Source organism: Astyanax mexicanus, chromosome 14 (genome assembly GCF_023375975.1).
Source record: "Astyanax mexicanus isolate ESR-SI-001 chromosome 14, AstMex3_surface, whole genome shotgun sequence".
Taxonomy (NCBI): domain Eukaryota; kingdom Metazoa; phylum Chordata; class Actinopteri; order Characiformes; family Acestrorhamphidae; genus Astyanax; species Astyanax mexicanus.
In genome coordinates this window covers 24,688,049-24,712,665 of record NC_064421.1, presented here as the reverse complement: position 1 = coordinate 24,712,665, position 24,617 = coordinate 24,688,049, and the positions used below count along the sequence as shown (strand labels likewise).

At 37.9% G+C, this 24,617-nt stretch overlaps 1 protein-coding gene across 12 annotated transcripts in view; it reads right to left on the bottom strand.

Annotated features, from left to right (window-relative positions):
• dtnbb (dystrobrevin, beta b) overlaps positions 1–24,617 on the bottom strand; it is a 106,033-nt gene that overhangs the window by 9,622 nt on the left and 71,794 nt on the right. For 3 of the 12 annotated variants that reach the window (XM_007252181.4, XM_022672908.2, XM_015606594.3), the window contains 5 exons: positions 11,560–11,653; positions 11,023–11,108; positions 9,130–9,243; positions 6,586–6,682; positions 6,293–6,310 (listed from right to left, as the gene is read on the bottom strand). In XM_007252181.4, coding sequence (XP_007252243.2) covers positions 6,293–6,310; positions 6,586–6,682; positions 9,130–9,243; positions 11,023–11,108; positions 11,560–11,653 — 409 coding nt within the window. The remainder of the gene's footprint in view (positions 1–6,292; positions 6,311–6,585; positions 6,683–9,129; positions 9,244–11,022; positions 11,109–11,559; positions 11,654–24,617) is intronic. The other 9 variants (XM_022672901.2, XM_022672909.2, XM_022672903.2 and 6 more) reach the window with 7 other exon arrangements.

Below are 24,617 nucleotides of genomic sequence, written 5' to 3'. Positions count from 1 at the left end.
AGTAAGGTATAATACCTAAGGTATAATAGGCATTGTTAATTCAAAGAAAATCTTAAAAAAAATTAAACATATCAAATTTAAAAACATAATTTATCACCAACCAATTAGTAAAATTTAGGGTGTAATAAAAGTCACGGAGCATAAGAGTTTAATGCATCATAAAGTCATGCCAGGCATCCACATAAGGTTTTGTTACAGTAATTTGCTGTTATGTAATCCAAAAACAGTCCAGATTTAAACACTTATTAACAGAAGCTAAACTGCAGTTGACAGATTTGGTGGATATAGGTACATGCATTGTTTTATGTGATGTTGCAAATTTAATGTTATATTTCTGCAAATATCACTGCACCATATCCTCACCACAAACTTTTAGATATAACTGGGGCGGAACTGCATTGTCCTGACTGTTTAACTGTCTCTCATTGTATTTATTGTGGTGTTCTAGATCTATGATGAACAATTTGTTGCACTTTGTTGTCTTTATTGTACCGTTTGTTCCATTTCATTCATTGTGAACTTGTACATTTTAATGCTTTAACTATCTGATCTCCAACAAACAGTAATTCATGAATTACTTCCCCCATGCTTCTAAGACTTGCAGCAGTTAAATGGTGCACTTGCTGAAAGTCTAATTTTATTGACTGATGTGAGCATCTTTTTTTCTATTTTTTTTAATATGCTTGTTTGGAAAAGTAAAAAAAATCAATACATATAAATATATAATGTGTAAAATTCAAAATAACAAATATGCAAAGTGTTGCATTGCACTGTTTTACACTGTTTAACAACTATGCTATTACATAATGCTCCTGATTGCCTAATTATAAGAAGGTATTGGTATCGGTATCAGCGAGTACAACGTTTTTGGTACAAAATGCATCCCTGTTGTAAATAATAATGAGACTACTTGAAAATATTAAATTATTAATAAGGTCTTAACTAGTCTCAATTAATAATTAATTAGCTGAGACCTTCGGTTGTAGATTAATGTACACTTAATTAAAGTGTTACTCATGATTTTTAAGATATTTTAAGATGAAAAATGCTAATAAATGTTGTTTTAAATTATGTAGTCTTACACAGCCTTTCTCAAACCTTGGCCAATTACTGCAAACTGCTATTAACTTAAATGAACAAAAGGAAAAACACAATTCTGCTACTATAGTTTTTAGCTTGGTAATGCACTTTGTCATGCTCATTTTTTTAAATACAAAAAAATGCTAAGCGCTCACAGAGCTAACATGTGGCTATAAGCTGCATTAGCCTCACAGCTCCAGTGTAAAAGTAAAGAAGCAAACATTAAGCAGACATCAAACATGTCTGTTGTGATCAATCGCATCTGGTTAAAGAGAAAATTGTGTGCATTTCCTTTCTGTCCAATCACTTTAAGCTGTTGAGGAATGGCAGGGGGGCTGAAGGGGGACAGGAATCGGCTTGAGTGAGGCTGAGCTGCAACCCGAATCTCCCTTTCCCTTCAAGTCCAGCCACCAAACAGACAATGCTATCAGTGCTAGCGCACCTACAGACATACGATCTACATTAAATCTCGGGCCTGTCCCGGAGGTATACGTACTCGCCGCACCTTATTTGGCCCCGGCGCTCACAGAGAGCCATGTGTGTACCATTAGAGGAGCGAGCGAGGGGGGCAGGAGAAAAGGGGGATGAAGAAAAGGGGCACTGTGTCCTGCGGATTGGTGCAAGGCCCAGGGGCTGTGGCACGGTGCCAGGCAGCAGATGGCCGGCCAGACTGCAGTCACATTAGAAGCGAGGTGGTTAGCTCACATGAAAGGCGAGCAGGTCCCTGATATTTGGCAGGGAGACGTGCCCCTCTGCCCCGCACAGGAACAAAGCTGGGGGCGCTAGCTGGAGTAGCGGGAGTGGTGGACCTAGTTTCAGGGGCGTGTAAGAGAGGGAGTGCTCCGCTGTTTTCGTAAACGGCCTTAAACAGTCTGTCTCCTTCAACGTTAACAGTAACGAGTAGCTGTGGTAAAAATGCAGCACTCTCTTTCTTCCTATAAGTGCCTGCAGTAGGGCTGTGAATCTTTGGGAATCCCACAATTCGATTCAGAATCGATTCTTGGGGTCACGATTAGATTTTTTTCAGATTCTTTTAAATCGGTTGGATTTCTTTTTCTTCATCCTCCATACTTTAGTGGCGCAAGAACAAACACCGTAACAAGACACTACACGCCTCTCTGTAGCCTAATAGAGAGGCAGTAAGAGTAAAAACTTTCCCTGTCCTGTTGCTGCTGACTTGCGACACTCACCTACTGTTGCGCGGAGCATTTTAACTGTCTCGCGGAGCTTTTTAACTGTCTCGCGGAGCATTTTAACTGTCTCGCTGAGCTTTTTAACTGTCTCGCGGAGCATGTTAACTGTCTCGTGGAGCTTTTTAACTGTCTCGCGGAGCATTTTAACTGTCTCGCGGAGCATTTTAAGTGTCTCACGGAGCTTTTTAACTGTCTTGCGGAGCATTTTAACTGTCTCGCGGAGCTTTTTAATTGTTTCGCGGAGCATTTTAACTGTCTCGCGGAGCATTTAAAGTGTCTCGCGGAGCTTTTTAACTGTCTCGCGGAGCATTTTAACTGTCTCGCTGAGCTTTTTAACTGTCTCGCGGAGCATGTTAACTGTCTCGCAGAGCATTTTAACTGTCTCGTGGAGCTTTTTAACTGTCTCGCGGAGCATTTTAACTGTCTCGCGGAGCATTTTAAGTGTCTCACGGAGCTTTTTAACTGTCTTGCGGAGCATTTTAACTGTCTCGCGGAGCTTTTTAATTGTTTCGCGGAGCATTTAAACTGTCTCGCGGAGCATTTTAAGTTTCTCGCGGAGCTTTTTAACTGTCTTGCGGAGCATTTTAACTGTCTCGCGGAGCTTTTTAATTGTTTCGCGGAGCATTTTAACTGTCTCGCGGAGCATGTTAACTGTCTCGCGGAGCATTTTAACTGTCTCGTGGAGCTTTTTAACTGTCTCGCGGAGCATTTTAACTGTCTCGCGGAGCATTTTAAGTGTCTCACGGAGCTTTTTAACTGTCTTGCGGAGCATTTTAACTGTCTCGCGGAGCTTTTTAATTGTTTCGCGGAGCATTTAAACTGTCTCGCGGAGCATTTTAAGTGTCTCGCGGAGCTTTTTAACTGTCTTGCGGAGCATTTTAACTGTCTCGCGGAGCTTTTTAATTGTTTCGCGGAGCATTTTAACTGTCTCGCGGAGCTTTTTAACTGTCTCGCGGAGCATTTTAACTGTCCCGCGGAGCTTTTAAACTGTCTCGCGGAGCTTTTAAACTGTCTCGCGGAGCTCACCTACTGTCCAGTATGAGCTCCGCGGTACAAGTAAAAAAATCTGCGAGACAGTAGCTGAGCTCAGCGGTACAGTTAAAAAGCTCAGAGCGACAGTAGCTGCACCCGCAAAAAAAAAATAGATTTTTGGAAAATGAGAATCGATTCTGAATCGTTCAATGTTAGAAACGCGATTCGAGCTCAAATATATATTTTCCTGCACCCCTAGGTTGCAGTAAAAAGGGGATCCATTTAAAGAAAAAAAAAACATACTGAGACTTGACGGTGTGCATATTCCAATACTCAACCTTATTGACTAGTTGTTTTAGATCAATTAAGTACATTTTAGTTCACTTCATTCTATTATGTTCATTTGTCAGGAACAGCAATGGTGTTCCATGGTCAATTTGCATGTTTAATTATCCAAAAGATAAAAAAAGTTTAATTACTAACTCCATTACTAATTATTCTATCAATATTTAGTGCAATGTTGTTCCTTATCTCTAAAAGGTAATGCTTCAATTAGCATAATTCACTCGTTTTTCATTAAAAAAATCATATTTCAAACTTGTTTTTATTGTTTCTCTACTTTTTAACTTTGAAAGACTGTTGGTATAAAACAATAGTTTTACATAACATTAAACCATAACATTGCATTTTTGTTTTAGTTTTTGTTTTTGCAGGGGGTGGCTGCAAATATGTGAGATGAACCATTTTTTTATATTATATGTTGATTAAACTAATGAAGGCAAGCAGAAGAAGTTTCATACTAAAAAAATATATACTTTAAATGTTTTTAAAGTATATATTTAAAGTATATATCTTCAAACTTCAAAATGGGTCAGTTTGACCATTAACAGAACAGGAGGGTTAAGGGTGTTTTCACACCCGTCTTGTTTGGTCCAGACCTTCAGACTTTCTTAGTTACAAGCTAAAAAAGCTAAAAAAAAAAGGCTAGTTTTTAATTACAGCACTTCATAGGTGTTGTCCAAGTAATGCAGCCCTCCTACATGAAAATGTAAACTGAGAAAATCTGACCAGGGGAACACTGACCAGCAGACAGTCAGACCCACTTTGTATATTTGAAAGCTTGTGTAATTAAGAGGACTTGTAATTTAGTTTAATATGTCTGTCAACATTAACATGTTAACACATGCAATTAATCTGGCAACTTTAACCTGTAAATTAAATTAATTATGTCACCACGTTTGGCCACAACGTCTTCCCACACTTCACTCCTTACAGATCCTGGAGTTATACAGTATTAGCGAGTTTATTTAAACACATACACACAGCTTTTCTACTGCTGTTCAGAAGATCACTTTTACCCTCTCTTATTCTCTCTCTCTTTTCCTTTCGCCCTCGCTCTCACTCTCCATCTCTCTCTCTCTCTCTCTCGCTCTTTTCTTTCTCTCAAACGCACACACACAGCTGATGACATGTTTCCTTTTTCCAAGTTGTTGAAGGTGGAATAAGGAGCTACACTATTGTTCATTTCCAGCATTTACAATTTTTAATTGTATTAATTTAATTTTTAATTTAATTTGTGATTAACTGATATATAATTTGTATGATTGACACCACTAACATAAATATAACTTTATTTTGCCAATCTTACATTGATTGCCATTGATTCTGATTAATCACAAAATTCTGACACCACTAGTTTAAAGACATGCAAAACATTCAGAAACGCCAATCAGGGTCCAGATTCACAAAGGCTTTCCAATGAAGAAGATCAAGGTGTAAAGTGGAGATTGGGCCTCATCTCACAAGCCATTCTAAATAAGAAATTCCTTTTTCAAACACACTTAAACAGTTTTCACAAATATTCTGACATTCACTTACGTTTTCTTATTTCTGATTTATAAAGACAGTGGGATTTATCATTACATGAGCAGATTCTGCAGACTGAAAACAAACTATGAGTTTTTGTTAAGACCTTTCTTGAGAACTTTAAATAAGACTGAATGAGGCTCAATGAATGAGTGGTAATAAAATAGTTTCATATTTCACATTTACCTCAGTATTTTTGTTTGTTCGTAAGACACTTTTGTTAATCCGGACAGTGATTTCTAGCTGCATGAGTAGCTGTTTTTTTATACACTTTTATCTGGGACGTCTGTAAATAAATCTGTAAAATTACTGCTCCTTATATTTCATGCATGCTACAGTTCTCTGGTGTCTTTGCCTATTGGCTGCATTTGTAGCATATATACTGTACATATATATCTAATACAACACAGCTCCAATAAATTGCAATTGGTTTCTATTAGTGCATTTTAGGTTAATAGTAAGGATGCATTGAATATTCAGCAACCTAAAATATTTGGCCACAAAATGATCGCACTGCAAACATTTCACTGGAAGAAAATAGGCAGAATTTAAGTAAACTGAGATGCATATGCTTATATTAAGCAATAAGCAATGAAATATACCAATGGGCTAAGCAAAAGTCTCAAAATGAAAGAGGTAAGACTTAAATCGGGCAAAAATTTTGCTTTTTGATTTATGTTCTTAGATTTTTTTGGTTCAATTTGGAAAAAATAATTCATAATTAATTTTCATAATAACTTGACTGGTGACTCTTTGTGCTTATTTGGAGTTCAAATTACTTAAAACAGGTTGAGAATTCTATGTAACACTGGTTAATATAAGAATACCTATAATAAGAAAAATAATATTAGACTTACAAAGCTTAGAAAGACAAAACTTTTAAAGAAAAAAATAATAGCAAACTTAAACAAACATGGCAAAATGAATGAAATTGTGTTTCAATTTTAGCCATTAATTTTTATTTCAGTGTATCTCTAGTTAATAGTCTCTTTACTGTCATCTAAAAACAAGGAAACTTGTTTAAAAATATATATTCTGATGGTAAGTGATCATTCCCACACTGATGCTACAGATGCAGCAGGTATAGATCAGGGTGAAGCATGCTAGGTGTAACTGTTCCTTTAAGCGCTCTGTAATGGTCCTCATGTTAAAGACTGAAGCCAGGACAGAGGAACACTTACGGCCTTCTGCTCTTCATCCTGTCAGCCAGCAGAGAGGAGAGAGCAGTGAGAGGAAACCGATTCAGGACAGAAAATACGAAAAAGAGAAAGAGAAAAGAAACAGAGAAAGAGAGAGTTGGATGAATGAGGGAAGAGAAGGTACAGTAAATGATAAAAGAAGAAGGAAGAAGAAGTAAGTCTGTGGCTGAACAGTGATTTGACTGTGAGGCAGCAGAGCACAGTAAGCACACTACAGAAAGTCATGTTGAGGCCAGTAGCACTGTGCTGACCGTTCTATGTAAAGCTGGGTATACCTTCAGCAGCCTCATGAGACCCTCCAACTGCACCATCAGCTCCCGTCTGCTCTCCTGCAGCGCAGACATGCGCTTCTCCAGCTCGTCCTTTCTGTGCCTGAACAAACACATACAAAGAAACGTTTGTTAAAGTCACATATCTAACGTTATGTTTAACATTCAGTGGAATGAAAAAGTTTGGGTGCCCCTAAAAATGTTCATGATTTTTTATTTAGAAAAAATGTTGGTTATTTAGATCAGCAATTTCAGTTAAATATATTATATAGAGGACAAACACAGTGATATTTGAGAAGTGAAATGAAGTTTGTAGGATTTACAGAAAGCGTGGAATAATTCTTTAAACAAAAAAAGACAGGTGCATACATTTTGGCTCCCTTGTTGTTTTATTGTTTTGAATATCTTTTGAGCACCTCAACAGAAAAATTACATCAATATTAAATAGATCCTCCTGTTGCAGAAATAACAGCTTCTAAACGCTTCCTATATCTTCCAATGGTATTTTGGTATTTTGGACCATTTTTCTTTACAAAACATTTCCAGTTTAGCTAGTTCTGAAAGTTTCAGAGCATGAACTGCCCACTTTAAAACACATCACAGATTATTAATAATATTCAGGTCTAAGAACTGAGATGATCATTCCAGAACGCTGTACTTGTTCCTCTGCATGAATGCTTTTGTAGTTTTTAAGCAATGTTTAAGGTCATTGTCTTGTTGAAGTATCCAGCCCTGGCGCAACTTCATCTTTGCAACTTCAACTTTTGTTAAGGTAGCAACTGGCTACCTTAACCCTTTCTCATAATTGGATTCACCTGTGTATGTAGGTCAAGGGTCAATGAGCTTACCAAACACATTTTGTGTTCCAATAAATAGTGTTAAATTAGTGCAAATATATGCACCTGTCTAATTTTGTTTAAAGAATTATTGCAAACTTTCTGTAAATCCTATAAACTTCATTTCACTTCTCAAACATCACTGTGTTAGTCTGCTATATGATATATTTAACTGAAATTGCTGATCCAAACAATTAATGATTTATAAATGAAAATCATGAAAAGGATTAGGGGTGGTCAAACTTTTTCATATCACTGTATCAGTATAGCTGATATCTTTGACTTTTTACTGAGAAGTCTATAGATGAGAACTGTAGCAAAGGGTCAGTAATCACTAGGGGTGGGCAATATGGCCCTAAAATTGTATTGCAATGTTTCAGAGTATTTTTTGCGATAACAATAGTTTTGGCAATATGAAAAATATTTAATTAATAAAAATAAAAAACTGCAACAAAATAAATGTTAATATTTTCATTTTACATAAATACAAATGTTCCAAACATTCAGTAGAAACAAAATAAAAAGTCTTTTTGTCACTTATGTGAGTTAAAAACCCTCATCCACTCAACACTCAACACTTAAACACAAGAGCAGACTGAACTCATCTGACTCCTTAACGCCCTCTAGTGGCCAAAAGTGGTACCTACACCCTGCTTAAAAATGGCCACAGATTGGTCAGTCCCTCATTTATTACCTCTGCAGCACAGGTGTCTGCTGTCACTATGATCTGTCTCTAAACTACTGATGTAATGCACTAAATATGTCTCACATTATTATTGCAATAACTATATAATATTAAAACTTGTCGGTTTACTGTGTTTATTTGTGTTGATGTAATAAAATTCATTTTATAGTTTTCTCAAATCTCAATAATAACAGATGTAAATAAATAACATAGGCTATACATACATTTTTGCACTGTTTAAATGTACAAGGAATGAATATATAAACTGTAAACAAACTGAAGTATACATTACATTTCTATTTACATGAGCAGGGATATGTGTGAAACCAGGGTGTAATAAGTACTGTGTAAGAAAGTCTGGGTTGCTGCTCTCTGACTATAAAGTTTGTGTCGAACTGCACAAACTGCACAAGTTGCTGTGATTATTAGTCATCAATCGCATCAATTCTGAAACTATTAACAATTGCTTATTTAATGTAAATCTTTTAAAAAGTTTGTTTCAATGTATATTTATGTTTCATAAAAGAAATGAGTCTGAATTTTAAAATATTAAAAACATCAAAGCAAAATGTAAAACACATGAGGAAACATTATCTCTGTAAAGAGATAAATGGGTAGATTACACAGGCAAAAATGGCAAACCTCACAGAACATTTGCAATAGCTATTGCATTAGTAATAGTTACACTGTGTTCACATCGCTAAATACCACAAAAAAACTGTGAAAAAATATAGGTGATACGTCACCAGGCTCACCAGTAAAAAAAAAAACACGTCAGGACATTGAGGCCAAAAGGGGGGAAATGATGAATCACTACAAAATAACGTGTTAAAGTGTCAAGATTAATTATGTGCATTAATGCGTAACAACACTGACAGCACTTAAAATATTAAAGAAATGTTTTGCCAATTAATATTCAGTTACACTCACTTAATAATAATTTGGACAAGGGCTGTCCAAACATTTGCATTCCACTGTATGAGCTGAGTGTGTGGGGGTTAGAAGGTGTGTTTGTGAGCGTGTGTGTACCGGAGCAGGCGTAGTTCTGCGAGGAGAGTGGGGTTCTGTTGGGCTTTCTCTGGGGTGGGCTGTGAGGCTTGCTCGTGCTCCAGACGCAGCCGCTGGATCTCTTGAAGGATCTCCCTGTTGGCCAATCACACATTAGAATCAAACATTTACAAACAAACAAACAACCTCAGCCCCCCCACTGCACGTAAAGTAAGATGTTCCTCAGTGTTTCTATTTTACAACACAGCTAAGAAATTAGTCTTCTGCTTCTGGCTGTGGATTGGATGGTGTTTTATATATTATATAAGGCCAAGTGGTACTTTTGGTAGTGTGAGCAGTGTGCCAAGTTCTGCTGGAAAATGAAATTTCCATCTCTATAAAAGTTGTCAGCAGAGGGAAGCAGGAAGTGCTTTAAGATTTTGTGGGAAAACACTGCACTGACTTTAGACTTGATAAAACACAGTGGACCAACACCAGCAGATGACATGACTTTCTAAATCATCACTGATTGGTGGAAACCTCAAACTAGACCTCAAGCAGCTTTGACTGTGTTTCTCCACTCTTCCTCCAGACTCTGGTTCCTTGATTTACAAATTAAATGCAAAATTTACTGATGGTCAGTGACAAGTTTTATGGAGATGCGGATTTCATTTTCCAGCAGGACTTGGCACACTGCCCACACTGCCACAGGGGACCAATTGGTCTTATAAAATATTACAATTTTCTGAGACACTGATTTTCGGGTTAAACGCTTAAAACTCTGTGTAATACATTTATATAATATTTGAGTTTAGTACTAAGCACTAAAATAAACTAAATTTACAATATTATTCTAATTTTTTGAGATGCACTAGTAAGGCTGACCGATCAACACTCTATTCTCATTGTTGTGAATGCTTTATTAATATCATAATATCATAGATCGGTGACTTCTAATGAAATCAAGTGAACATTCTTGTATTTTTAAATACCACAATGTAAAGTACAAGTCAAATGTTTGGACACACCCCTTCTCATTTAATGTTTTTTCTTTATATTTATAATTTTCTACATTGTATAATAATATTAAATACATTAAAAATGAAGGAATGCATATACAATAATGAAATACACAAAAAAAAGCTTTAAACAAGCCAAAATATATATATATTTTTTAAAGTAGCACCCTTTGCTTTGATGCCAACTTTGTCCACTCTTGGCGGCTTCATGGGTTAGGACCTGCAATGGTTCTCCAGCTGTCTCAAAGGAGTTTCTAGAGATGCTGAGCTCTTGTTATCTGCTTTTATTTTACTCTGCACTCCAAACTTTCCTAAACCACCTGGGCTGGGTTTTTATATATTTTTATCTAGGACAAACACTTTTTTTGGTCTACTACCTAATTGCTTACATGTTTCATGTTATTCAATATTAATCTACAGTGCGGTTAATAATAAATTACAAATAAAGAACAAACATGTATGACAATGTGTCTAGACTTTTGACTGGTACTGTACATCACAGAGAAATACAATATCCAGATGTAATTTGTCATACATGTTTGAACCGTAGTTCTTGTTCCATATCTTGTTCTATCACAAATAATCCAATAGAATCACTGAGACAGTCAGCAAATCTGTGAACCCAAGAGGACTGAAAACAACATCTAAACCGCAAGAACCTAAAATATTTTTTTTCCGTTTTTCTCAATCTCTTTTTCAGTCTTCTGGATTTATAGCATTACCCTTGGACTGGTCCTAGACTACATAGTTACTAATGTGACAGATAGTTCTGTGCCTCATTTTAAAGACTTATTAGCTGAGTCATTAAGCAGTATTGATGATATAATTACAGAAACATAATGAGATAGGTCAGACTGCAGAAGAGCACGGTGATGAACACACAGACTCCAAAAAAAAAAAGAAAACGGAAACGCACCTATTTTTGTTCTCCAGCTCAGCGATGAGCTGCCTCTGCTGCTTATTGGCATCAAAGTTGAAGCTCAGGTCAGTGGGAGGGCACTGCTGCGGGACACAACGATGAAGGCAGTTAAAAAGAAAGTGGCACACAAAGCCTAGCTATTAAATCAACACACTGAGTGACAGGCCGCCTCACTGCCGCAGATAATGACGAGGCGGAGGGCCGTCACGTCGGCAAAGAAAAGGGAAAAGGCGCAGCAGACGCGGGAGTTCAAACACATGTGGAATAACTGTGTCCTTTCAACCGTCCAACATGTGATTACTTCTGAGTTCCAGCACAGTTGGGGGTGCAGGAAAAGTGATGTGTTGCCAGAGCAGGTGTGGCGTATGGAAGGGAATACAGTGTGACTTAGGCCTACAGTATGTGTGTGTGTGTTTGTGTGTATGTGAGACAAAGCAAGAAGATGTGAGAGGGGGAAAGCGAGCGAAAGTGTGTGTGTGAGTGAGTGTGTGTGTATGCGCAAGTGCTTGTGTGTGTGCATTAATGCATACTCACTGTAGAATTGCTAGCTTCAGCTGCCAAGCGGGCGGCATAACGAGCAATGAGACGATGCTCTTCATCCAGCCTGCTGGGACTCTCCAGAGTACTGCTGTCCAGAGAGAGAGAGAAAGAGAGAGAGAGAAAGAGAGAAAGAGAGAGAGAGAGAGCTTTATAGTGATACAAATTCACATAGACATAATGATTATTTTATTGTACACAATGATAAACTGCATCCCCAATGTAGTCAATCAGCCAAAACAAGCCCAGACTTGGTGTCTGGCTAGTGTAGAAAACGTATTATTGAAGCTATATGTATAAATTAGGGGTGTCACGATTTCGATATTTCATCGAAATCGATCGAAATTATGTCATGGTCTCGAGCCTTGAAGTCAAAAAGAGCATCGACGATCCCTCCCTCTAAGCTACGCAAGCACGCGCACGCTACGCAAATGGTGCAGCACACTGTAGCCGACACCGCGGACATTGTGACTGCTCAAAAAGCAGCTCTTTCTCCAGAGAATGTGGACATTTTATTCCTGTCCAGAACGACCATGTATGTGTTTTTCTCACATCTCTAATTTTTGTCACCTCGCGTTTAATAGAATAGCTATTTGTACACTGCTACATATGTATTTACACTTTGGGCACGCATTTTCACGGAGATCCACATAAACACAACAGCGAGTAGAAATGGGGGGGGGGTACTAACCTTATGTCAAGACAGAGAAAGCCAAAAAACATACTTGTCCTCTTGTTTTTTCTATTGTAGTCCAGATGCAAGTGTTTTATCACTGCGTAGAAGTGTGAAATATTTTTCGCAGACGCCCCCCTGAGAAATGAATCCCGTCCAGATAGGGTGTAAGGTATATTTGAATTATTTTAGCTATTGCTTTAACTGATGCAGGTAAACCACTAACCAACTATCCAAACATTTGATCACTACTTTGTAGTATAGCAGAACTGAAAAACACAGAAGCAAGCTAAGCGTGGGCACATGGACGAAGGACAGCTAAACACAGGGTCCAATACACCATCTAAAATAGCAACACACTTAAGACCAACTGGCATAACACAACAGAAGGCAGAAGCTTTGAGGTGTGATTGCCCATTCTTTTACCGGCAACCCTTCCATTAAGATAGAGATGTTCTCAAACAGGACCTGGACCACAGTTCTGGTCACAGTCCAAATCTGCACACTGTGAAGGAATCCCATAGCAGCCAAGCAGCGATTAGATCACCATTATTTTTATCTCTCTGCAGATCATTTCAGCCTCCTTTGCCACTGTTTAAATGGAGTGCACAAGTGTGTGTGTGTGTGTTTGTGGTGTAGAGGAGTGTGCGGTCTCATGCTATAGGACTTGGCATACGGTGGAGCAGATGACAAAGCATATGCTACCCATCCTCATTACTCAGCCTACAATAAGGACCGTGTGTGTGTGTCTGTGTGTACAGTATGTATGAGTGTTAGCATGTGTGTCTTTTCATGGCTGACACAATGCAGACCACCTTGGACTGACTATTGCCTTATCTGGCAGCCCCCCACCCCCACCCTCTTCACAGACTGAAAAAGCTACTTCTGATGAAGTGAGTGCAGACAGACAGTGACTTACAGACAGTTCAACCAGAGTGTCAATCACAACATCCCTAACAGTGTGATCTGCCCCAGTCCTCCACACTCTCACTCTTCCCTTTGCCAAGACACCCTTGAAGGCTCACATCATCATTATCAGAGCCAATCAGAGAGAGATGTGTTGGAATCCTCCTTTTGATAAGGGAACTGCTGCTTCCTAATCAGCACACACTGCCAATTAAATATATCCCTAAACCTAACGTTTACGAGTTAGGTTAAAGGTTAGGTCTAAGTTTTGGGTTAATGTAAAGGCTAGAGTGAGGTTTTAGGGTTAAGTAAGGGTTTAGGTTAAGATTAGCGATAGGGTAAGATGTTATTTTAAATGTTAGGTGAGCTTCTATGGGGCGTCCATAGTGGACCACCCAAGTAAAGTGATACTAGGGCTGCAACTAATGATTATTATGGTAGTCAACTAATCTAATTATTATTTTTTCAATTAGTTGATTAGTCAGCAACTAATTCTGCCTTGTTCTCAATCTCTAAAAACTAAAGAAATAGGTGAAAATAAGATTTAAAAACCATTTAAATGTTGTTAGATGTTGTTGTGTGTGTTTGGGTACTTTTGGAGACACAGACTAAGTTGAGCATAAACTGTGTGAGTGATCCATTTACCCATCTACCATTGTGCTTCTGTCCCCAGCACTTTGTGTAATTGCAGTACTGTTACTAGTCGACACTGAAATTTGTAGTCATTAAAACTTAAATAACCTACATTGTCGATTATATCGACTAATCGTTGCAGCCCTAAGTGATACCGAAAAATAATGTTACATAAGATGAATGGATGAAGTTACACTTTTATAGCACCTTTCTAGAAACCCACGGATGCTTTACAATCATGTTTTACACACAATCATAAAAGCTAAATAATAACTGGCTACAGGCGTTCAGCTTGCGAACAGGACATTGAGCTGGGAGGATGACAGAACAGTTCTAATTTATGAAGTGTAAAAAGTTCATAACCACTTGTGAAACTTGTTAGGTACTTTAGCCTTGTATGTTCAGTGCAAAGCTAAACTAGCAAACTTCTGACACCAAGATAGCTTTGAATAGTTTAAACAGTTGCTTTAACTGATGCAAGTAAACCACTAACTATCTATACATACATTCTTTATTGTGAGTCATTTACATTTAGCTCAAACTTCAGTAACATGTTACTTGAATATTAGGTGAGCATCTATGGGGCATACATAATGGATCATCTAAGTAAAGTGACACCAGGAAAAAAATGTTACATAAAACAAACTCATATAGAACCTTTCTGGAAACCCATGGATGCTTTACAATTACGTTTTATACACATCTATTTTTACTCAGCACTCATCCATACACACACACACACACACACACACACACACAGACTGGTGAAAAACCAATCGCACACAGTGTACTCTCAACCGGAAACAACTGTCCACTTGTAGGACTGCATTGGGCACTGAGGAGTTGACAGAGTGCCAATCCATATCTGGGCATAAAGTCATACACACAAATTCAAACATACATACTTACACACACACCAGGATAATTTTACAGTATTAAATTTGTCTCTGCAATTTAGAGTGTCCAGTTTAACTGATCTCCATGTTTCTCCATGTTTTTGGACTGTGGGAGGAAACCGATGCAAACACAAGGAGAATATGAAAACTCCACACAGGTAGGGACTTAAACCCAAGACTCTAGGTGCTGGGAGGTGAATGTGAAACTACTAAGCCACCATGTCACCAAAGGAATCTACCATCAGGAATCAAAAACCTTAGTGGACAGATGTGACTGTGTATGGTCATCCAGGTACGTGCTCTCTATTCTAACCCCTATATGTCTTTCCAATTGTGGTAGAAATTTGCCATTCTAACTTAAAGGAGAACTCCGGTGTGAAATTGACTGTGGGTGTAGTAAAACATGATAAAGAGTAATAACCTGGGCTATGTTGAATATTCTGGCTACGCCTTCATTCTCCTGCAGCTTTCCGAGATCCAGTAATTTTGTCAGTTCTCCAAACATGCTTTACATGTAGAATGGATGATATGGGGCATGTTGTTTTCCCTGCAGATAAATCGTTTTTTACACCATTATCCAGGCTCAAAGTAGCTCCACAACTAATTGGTAGAATTTAGAGAGCTCTGACATTTAAAACAAGGCATTAAGAACTTTAAAAGTCCAAAATAACTTTATTAAAAACACTGTTTCCATGCTGTAGCATAACCTAATCTCCACGATTTATCTGCAGGGGCAAAATATGCTCTGTATCATCCGTTCTAAAGCATGTTTGGAGAAACTGCACAAAATGACTGGATCTCAGAAAGTTGCAGAGGAATGGAGGTGGTCTATTCAACAAAGGTTAATACTCTTCATCATGTGTTACTACACCAATTTTAGTTTAGTTCACCTTTAATGTGTTTAGTTCACCTTTAATCAATAAAATAATTAAATCACACAGTATTTTTGTTTAATACTGCCAATAACCTCTACGTAACTTCTGAGGGGTAAGATGTCTCTCCCCGGTGCCTGGCTCCCAGCAGCCCAGATCATTTATAACCATCAGAGCCATTCGCAGAAGGATTCGCTAGAAGTCTCCAATTGTTACAGCTCCCCTACTGGGAACTGTTTTGCCCTTATTAGAGCTTATGTCACACTCTCCAAGGACAAGCTGCCCGTCTATTTTTATGTACAGTTACAACAAACGTGACTTCTTACAGTGGAATGCAATGAAATTACAAAAACTACTTTGTTAGCCTGTTCTGTAAATGCAAAAGGTACACAGTTAATACTTTTACTTTTTTATGTGAGAATGTATTACATGAATATCTATAAGTAATTTCATAACAAATTATACAAATGACCATTTGGTTTATATTCAATATTGACCAGAAATGAAATCAAAAACGCCAAGACTGAATACGGACCCTACTCTGCACCGTGAGAACAGCACAGCCTATGATTTCATATTGGATGACATTTGGTCAATACTCAGTTAACATCAAATTAAAAACTCATCCTGGCACAAGCGGAGAAAGTTATTTATTCTCTGGAAGCGAGATCGGGCATGACCCAGCCGACGATAAATTCCCTGTGGTGTCGCTTGCCCTTGAGAGCTAGAGCTGTATGTAAGTGTTTTTGGAGGGGGGGAGGGTATAGGGGAGGAGGACAGGAATGGGGTGGTGCATCGTCAGCAGACAGGCTCACTTTCCCATCACTGCTTGTGGCTTTCACATCCCCCTCCAAGGCCACACCATTATTACCGACATTGAGATTTGAGACAGAGAGAGGAGTGAGAGAGAGAGTTCCATTCTTTCACCTTAAACCTCCTGAGAAGGTTAAAAAGTGATGGGGATGGTTGAAGTGAAAATCAAATTTGCACTGGAGTAGTTTACGCATCAGGACATATTTGATATCTAAAGCGCTCTTTTATTTTGATCTGCATGTCTAATAAGCACTGATTTTGAATCGGTTTAATTGATTCACAAAGTCACTGATTTGATTTGCTAATATAATAGGTTTTGTTTGGATTCAAAAAGAGATTTTCAGAAAACTAATGCTGTAGTTGTAAAAACTACAGATATTAATGAACCAACCAAGACAAGGCTAATATCATAATAGCAATACTAATACCACAGTAGTGATGCTGGCAGCAGGTACAGTAGATATACTGACGTTAGCAATGCTGGGCGAAGTCATCGGTTAAAGTCTTTTGCAGTTTAGATCATTTGAACATAATTTACAATAGAAAAATATACGTAATGTGTGATTAAAGTTATAGATGCCACATTATAGTACAAAAGTAATTAAAACACGTCACAATGCAAGACATACAGCTCATTCAATCTGGAGCAAATTCCAGGGCAAGCTCTGCAACATCAGTTATACTACAGGTCTGGTTACTTTACAGCACATGTGTCAAACACAAGGCCCGCGGGCCAAATGTGGCCCGCCACGTCTTTTTATGTGGCCCGCGAGAGCTTGTAAGATCTTAGTGTCTATAATAAATAAGTCAGAAGCGTTCTTTGACCAAAAAATACATTTCCCACAATGCTTGTCGATTGTATTACCCGCAAAGTTACGGCTTACTGCCACTACACGGCAGTGTAGTCATTGATGTGGAAACCCTGCCGGAGGGAAGGTGTAACTTCGCGGGTGGAATTGAGACATATAAATGTTTATCCCATAATGTCCAGAAAAAGAGAAGTTGATGCAGACGGACGGCTGTGCTTCAAGGCGAAAGACCGGTATGCCTTTTGTGTTACGAAGAGTGTTTCTGACCAAAATAAACGCTTTTTAGGAGAGATATAAGTTCTGTGTAAACATTTATAAGACAATAGCTGACAAAATCTGTTTTAATGACGTTAATAAACATCACTGTGACAGCGCTAGTCGCAGTTTCACCGCAGCAAAGTACGAGGACGTGAATCACTTATCTAACCAGCCTTTACTGATTTCTGCCCCCAATAACCCTTTCAATAACCTCCAATAGCCTTTAATAGTCTTCAGTAGCCTTCAACAGTCTAACCTTGCAGCCGTGGTGTGTCCACTAAACTCCGTAGTTATAAACATCCTGAGGTTAGCAGCGCGATAACTGACCTGTTTATAATGTAGTCCCAGCAGTGACTCATGCTCTAAACGGCTGCTGTTAGCTGATTGGGCTGAAAGATGAACTGTAGAGAGCTGTATTATTCGGTTACAAAAATCTTTATTTCATACACAGAAGAACTTAAAAATTGTAAAAACGCTCCAGACTGGCTGAGCTGAGCCCTGTAGCCCGTGGCTGGGCTGTAGCTCTGACTCAGTAAAGACTGCGGACTTGTGGTGCTGCTGCTGCAGCTCCCACTAGTGGTTGGATGAGGAACTGCTAAATCTGAGGAAATGCTATGTTCTTAACAGCTCACAATTTTTGATTTTATATTTATTAAGCCTTATTTCAGTTAATAATTTCAAAGTTAATATAACTTGATGTCATTTCTATTCACTTGAATAGTTTGGTTCTTGATTGATGGAGTTTTTGGATTTCATGACATGACAAATTAAAAGGATTTATGTTAATAGAGCAACAAGCAAACATTTTTTCCATGCAACTGTAATATTTGATTGAATAAATAATATATTGAGAGTTATTTAACATTAAGGAGTAATTACATTCATTTACATATATTACATTTGGTTACATTTTATTACATTTATAAGTTACATCTGGCCCTCGGAGGACAGCCAATATGCCAATGTGGCCCTCGGCCAAAATGAGTTTGACACCCCTGCTTTACAGGGATTCAAGACAATGATGCCATTCTGTTGCAGCATTTTCTGTAAAAAAAAAAAAAAAACATTAAAAGGCAATAAATATATTCTTCTCTCTCTCTCTCTGTCTCTCTCTCAACACTGTCGCTGTCTCTGTGAAGCATCTTTGCCATGTTTTCCCTCCTATCTGACAAAAACCCTCAGTTTATATGTTTAAAGTCATGTTTCACAGTACAAGTTTTGCTGTTTGACCCACATGAGCTGAGTGGTGGTAGCCCTTAGTTCCTGTGTTGAGCTCCTGTGTCTGAGTTTCGTCATGTCTAAAATTTTGTACTCAGCAGATTAAGAGTTTGATGTGTAGATGTCTAGCAAGTACTACAATATTATTCTTATTCCACTGTTTCCTTGTGGTACACAGCTGTTTAGTCCCAATCTCTTGAGTTGCCTTTGCACTGTGCATGTGGAAATGCTCTTCCTTTCAATATTAAAAATAATATATCCCTAATTTCTAATGTTGTTTTTTCTACAATTTGAATTCACCAAAACTTCGAGATCATTTTATTTTTCTGACCACATTCCTTCCTTGAAGATGATGTTTAAACAGTGTCCTTCGATTTTTTTTTTTATAATGCGTTGAACAGTTTTTAACCTGGTTTTAGTAGTTTTATCAATTTCTTAAGACATTTTTGGCTTTATGCACGCCAATAATTTGACTCTTCTGAAACAGGTTAATATATTTCCTGCGACCACAGGATAGTGTGTGTCAGGGTTTGACCCAGGCAGAGAGACGTGGAGGCGGACGTATTCACAGGTAGGGCGAATTTATTACATAAATATAAATAAATAAACAAGTAAACAAGAAACAAAGAAAAACAAGAAACAGAGGCGAGCTAAAACTAACAAACAAACAAGAGGTTCTAAAGATAAACAAACGGGGAGACTATAAAACTAGGCAGGATAAACTAAAACAGGGCAAGGGAATAAACTAGGGAAAACACAGGGAACTAGAAAATAACAGAATAAACAGGAATATAAATATAAACTACAAACAAATAGGGAGGCTGACAAAAACAAACGAGGAAAACAATAAGGAACTAAACTAGATAGATAATAACTAACAAACACAGCGGGAGTAGATAAACAAAGAAATAAATGAGGAACTGAATAAATACAAAACTAAACAAGGCAGAGATGTATAAATATAGGGAATAAACTACTAAAAGACTAAACACTAGGGGACTAGGCAACACAGAAATAAACTAATAACTAAAGCTAGACAGGGCAAGGGAGTAGACAAGAAACTAAAGAACTTAAACAGGGAATAACTACTAAACTAGGAACAAAATAACAAGGGCAGAGAGTTAAAGGCTACGAGGAACAAGGAAACACTGAGAAACTACGAAACACAGAGAATGAGACGAACAACAGGAGACAGTGCAAAGACCGACAGAGGACAAGTGACAGAGGAAGTCTATTTAACTAAAACAGGAAACACACTGGGAGTGGAAACACCTGGGGAAGGGGTGGAGCTACAAATGAGACATGAGGTAATGGAAAATCACAGGCAGAACACAGGGGCACGGGTCACGTGGGACAACACAGGCACGAGGACAGACAGGAAACAGGGTCAGGCGTGACAGTGTGTCTTTCCACATGGTTGTTTAACACATGAGAAGCTACTCATGCAGTAATTATCCAATGGGAGATTCTTACCTATTTTTTTTTTTTTGGCCAGGCAATGTATAATAGAGTGTCTCTAGGACTTTCACATAGCAAATAATGAAATAACTGCTTATAAAAGAGTGTTGGTTTACAATTCTGGTTTAGGAGTACTGTTTGTACGATACTAATCATTAGTGAATATTAGAGTATGATCTAAAACAGCATTAAAACAGCCTGTGATATTCGCTGTTTATTATAAAAATTAAGTTTACTGTCCTTTATTGTAGTATGTGTCCCATCCATTAATACTAAGGATAATGTAATTTTCCCAAAGGCAAGTAAATTACATCTACAGCATGGTCCTAATCACTGTAAGGGATTACTGTCTGCGCAGAAGGTTTTAAGTTGGCTCCAGCCTCACCATAATGCAGACTTAATCGATAAAAGCAGGTCTTTCCTACAAGTAATCAGATCAGGAGGGCGAGGAGTTCGCATCCTGTCCCTTCCAGCTTCGCCCGGGCTGAATAAGAAGCTATTATTTTTGGCAGGCTCTATTGAACAAACAGTGAAAGCAGAATCTGGTGGAACATAGTCGTTCTTTCCTCCACCGTTCACTCTCTCCTGCCAAAGCCTCCCCGGGCCCTCATGCTCACCCAAACGGAGCGTGACACAAGAGGCCGCGGTGTCGGCTTTAGGGCTGTCAAGAGTGCCACAGAGAGCCGCACGGGAGAGGGCTGTGTGGTACGTGCACTAATAACCCCTCCCCGCGCTCGCCGCCTCATCTAAATGCGCAGCATCTCTCCCTGACCGAGGTTAACGAGTCAAGTCAGCTCTTTTTAGCCTGACTCTGATCTTTACAGTGAAGGATCTCATGTCGGATGAAGTGTTTACCCATGCGCGCCGCCCTCCCTCCTGAGCCCTCACCCACCGCCTCAGGCCCACCGTGCCAAAGCTATTTTTAGCAGCACATGCATATGAGCAGCCCGCTTCTCCTCATGCAGACACTGAGCGTCACATCTGGTCCATTCAAGTGATGTGTGGTCACGACACTCCATTCCTCTAAAGAGGAAAGCTGATTCTCATTCGTATTTTCCCGTCTAACTGGAGCTACCCATATTAAACTGCACTGCAAACCTACAATTTGTTAGAACTCTTTAAAACTTGTTTAAAGATGTGCTTTTACATTCAAATTGACATCTTTTTAGAGAGTTGAAACAACTTAAAATAACTGAGTTTAGTCTGTTGCTACTGACTTTATTGGCTTAATTTTTATTACCGTATTTCTTGCACCATATTATAAAACGCACAATCAATGAATGTCTATTATCTGGTGTTTTTTCTGGTTTATTTTCGAGTTTTAAGAGGCACTATAAAGAACTTCTAATTTAGCAAGTATTGCCGCTGTGTGGTGGTGGGTGTAGCTAACTAAGTAATGTAAAGCTAAGCTAATCAACAAAACTAATAAAAAAGACTGTATTTCAAAGTCAAACGAGCGCTGGATATTAATCTACACAGATTTCTCTCCTGAAAACTGTTTATTTGGGTGAGTAAAGTGCTTCCTTTTTCTCTACAGTAAGCATAGATTCCTGAACAGCACTAAGGCTGGAGCATTAGCAATAGCCACTAACTGCTAGCTTGTTTTAGCACAGTAAATGCATAGGCTACAGTCTGATATCCTGACATTTGAATGATGAAAGAGCTAGCATGATTAGCGGGTAATGCTAATGCTGCTCCAGTAGTGCTAGCTGGGGTTAGCAGAAGGGCTTGATGCTGGAGAACTAAAATGAAACTCTGCTGCACTTTAACAGAATGGCTTTACTGCTCCTTACATCCTGACAGGTAAAATTCATTAATAAAAGGATTTTAAGTTCGCCTTATAGTGCGAAAAACACAATCTACATACTGAATGTGTCCCTAAGTTCCTGATTCTAACCATCAGTGTGTAGTGATTTCCTCCAGGCTACCTTAGGGTAAACTTGTAGATCATACACTGTATTAACACCTGGCCTTTATGTTATAGGCTCTAAGAGCAAGCTTCATTTTCAGAGCTGCTAACTCTGTGTTGGCTGTGTACTATACTGTTCACTCTATGGCGTTTTCTTTCTCCATCTAATTTTCTATTAGTATTTCAGATAGAAGAAGATAGTGTATTATAGTGTATAATAAACCCTGTTAATGATTTAAAGCACTCAGGATCAAATATATTTGGGAACTCTGCTGGAGCGAATTAGAGAAAAGAAGTAAATGGAAGTTCCACAAACTCAGTGCAGTCTCTTGTCCATTTTCATCTGATAAGAGATTTTACCCTGAAGCACTTCAGAGTGTGTAATGCAATAAAATATTCCTGTTCCAGTTAGAGGAACCACAAATATTAAATATTTTATCTCCCAGGACAATTTAGAAGTATGAGATATCAATTTACAAAAGTTTTTTTTTTATTTTAGCATAATCATGAGTAAAATGACAATATGTTTTTCGTAATATGATTGTATTTATCATAAAATAATTATTATCAAGCACATTTACCATTATTGACATGACGATAAGCTTTGTGATATGATTGTGTTTATATGAATTTTTAATTTATTTAAAAATAACTATAAAATACTGCCACTATAAAAAGCATGGTGATACACATATGCAATGATCATACTATTATGATGACATTTCATTCATTTATTATTACTAATACTGTATAATGTGGTTCACATGAATGAAATTATGAGAAGAAGATTTTCGGATTTGATGACACAGCGTTAGCAGCAGCTGTGTGATTTAGCTTTCTGTCTTTGTGTGTTTAAATCCTGGTGATGCAGCAATTTAATTTAAGCATTATAGGCTCTACTTAACTGGATAATAGTATAAAGCAGTGTGTGAAACACTGAAGAAGAAAAAACTAACACTGTGAAGTCTCTTTTTTACAACTGTTACATTTTTACAACTGACTTATTACCAGAATAATACCAGAATAATACCAGAAAAATGATGCTATGCTAAGTATCATTTTTTTTACTGTATTCACACTGTATAGAGTAAAGACTAGCACATGCCTCCTCCGATACAGACGCCTTGTGCTGATTGACATCACCATAGGTGTGATGAGGTGAAAGAGTGCCATCTACCCACCCAGAGAAAGCAAGGCCAATTGTGCTTTCTCAGGGCTCTGGCAGCTGATGGCAAGGTGCATAAGTGGGATTCGAACCAGAACATACATTATTTTCTAATAATATGTAATAACTATATTGTTATCATTAATTATGTAATGTATGCTTTTGTATGATGTTATAATAACGTATTTATCATGAATTACATGCTGACAAGCTTTTTTGATATGACAGAACCTCAATCTAAAAACAACATAATACCTTTTCCAGCAGTAACAGCACAACAATTAAAGGCCACTTCACAGTACACTATTATGTCGAATTTACTTTGTAGCCTATGCTATTTGCTGCACTTTGATATATGTCCTATAGCCTGACATGCATCTTACCAGATGTGGTGAAAAAAATAAGTCAATGCTTTTCTATTACTTTTTATTTTCCTGTTTTTTTTTTGCAGTGCTGGCTTCTAAAGTTGGCTTCTAACCAGGTGACACAGCCATCTGACAAGTTTGTGTTAGTAAAAGCTGGTTCATACTTGTTTACACTTATTTGTACTGGATTATAGTGCTCTATGCTGCTGTGCGAATATATTTGCTTTTGTGTGTCTGCAATGCTTTGCAGTTTTAACTGCAATGGCGTAGTTACATTTCTCTGAGGTGAGTGCCTACGATATGCAGAAGGTTCGACACATCAGTATAAATTGGCCTTAAGTTTCCGCAGTTGCAGGTTTTGTGATAGACAGGGTGCATCTTGAGTATCTTAACTATATACGTAAGTACTTTTTGTAACCATGCATACATAATGCTGCATGTTAATTAAAATTTTATGCAAATTATGTAATCTGGGGCTTTAAAACCCTGTTCAACATATTAAACTGTGAGAAATTCCATGCTGACACTATGATCTTTATGTTTTTATTTCCACATGAGATTTAGTTCGTGGAGAACTTGGAGAAGAGTGCTTAATTTACATTAGAGCTGTTTTTTAAATAGTGTTATTTACTTAAAAACTGCCAAGACAGACTGCAGACTTGTGTTTGGTCATTGCAAATCCCATCTTTGTATTTCCACTTTTCGCATTTTTCGAACCACTGTTTTTCACAGGGGTGGGACAAAATAACAATATTACGATTTATTGTATTGTTTTCATTTGGCATCAAATGTTAATATTGAAACGCTGGCACTCTAAACTCCCTAAGACTTCATTAATCCATATGGTGGTGCTAATTAAATGAATAGAGTAAACTTGGGATGAAGAATACTGGTTTTGAAATTCTGTGAAACTGACACCAGAACTGACAATAAATCCATAATTCCTGGTATTTGCTTCTATTTTAGGAGTATTTTGTCCTTTTCAGTAACACAAATGTTGAAAGTATCATAGAGAGTTGTCTTGTGATATATTAAAGGTGTCCTTCTGCTAAAATCCAATTTTTCTTGTTCTTTGTGAAA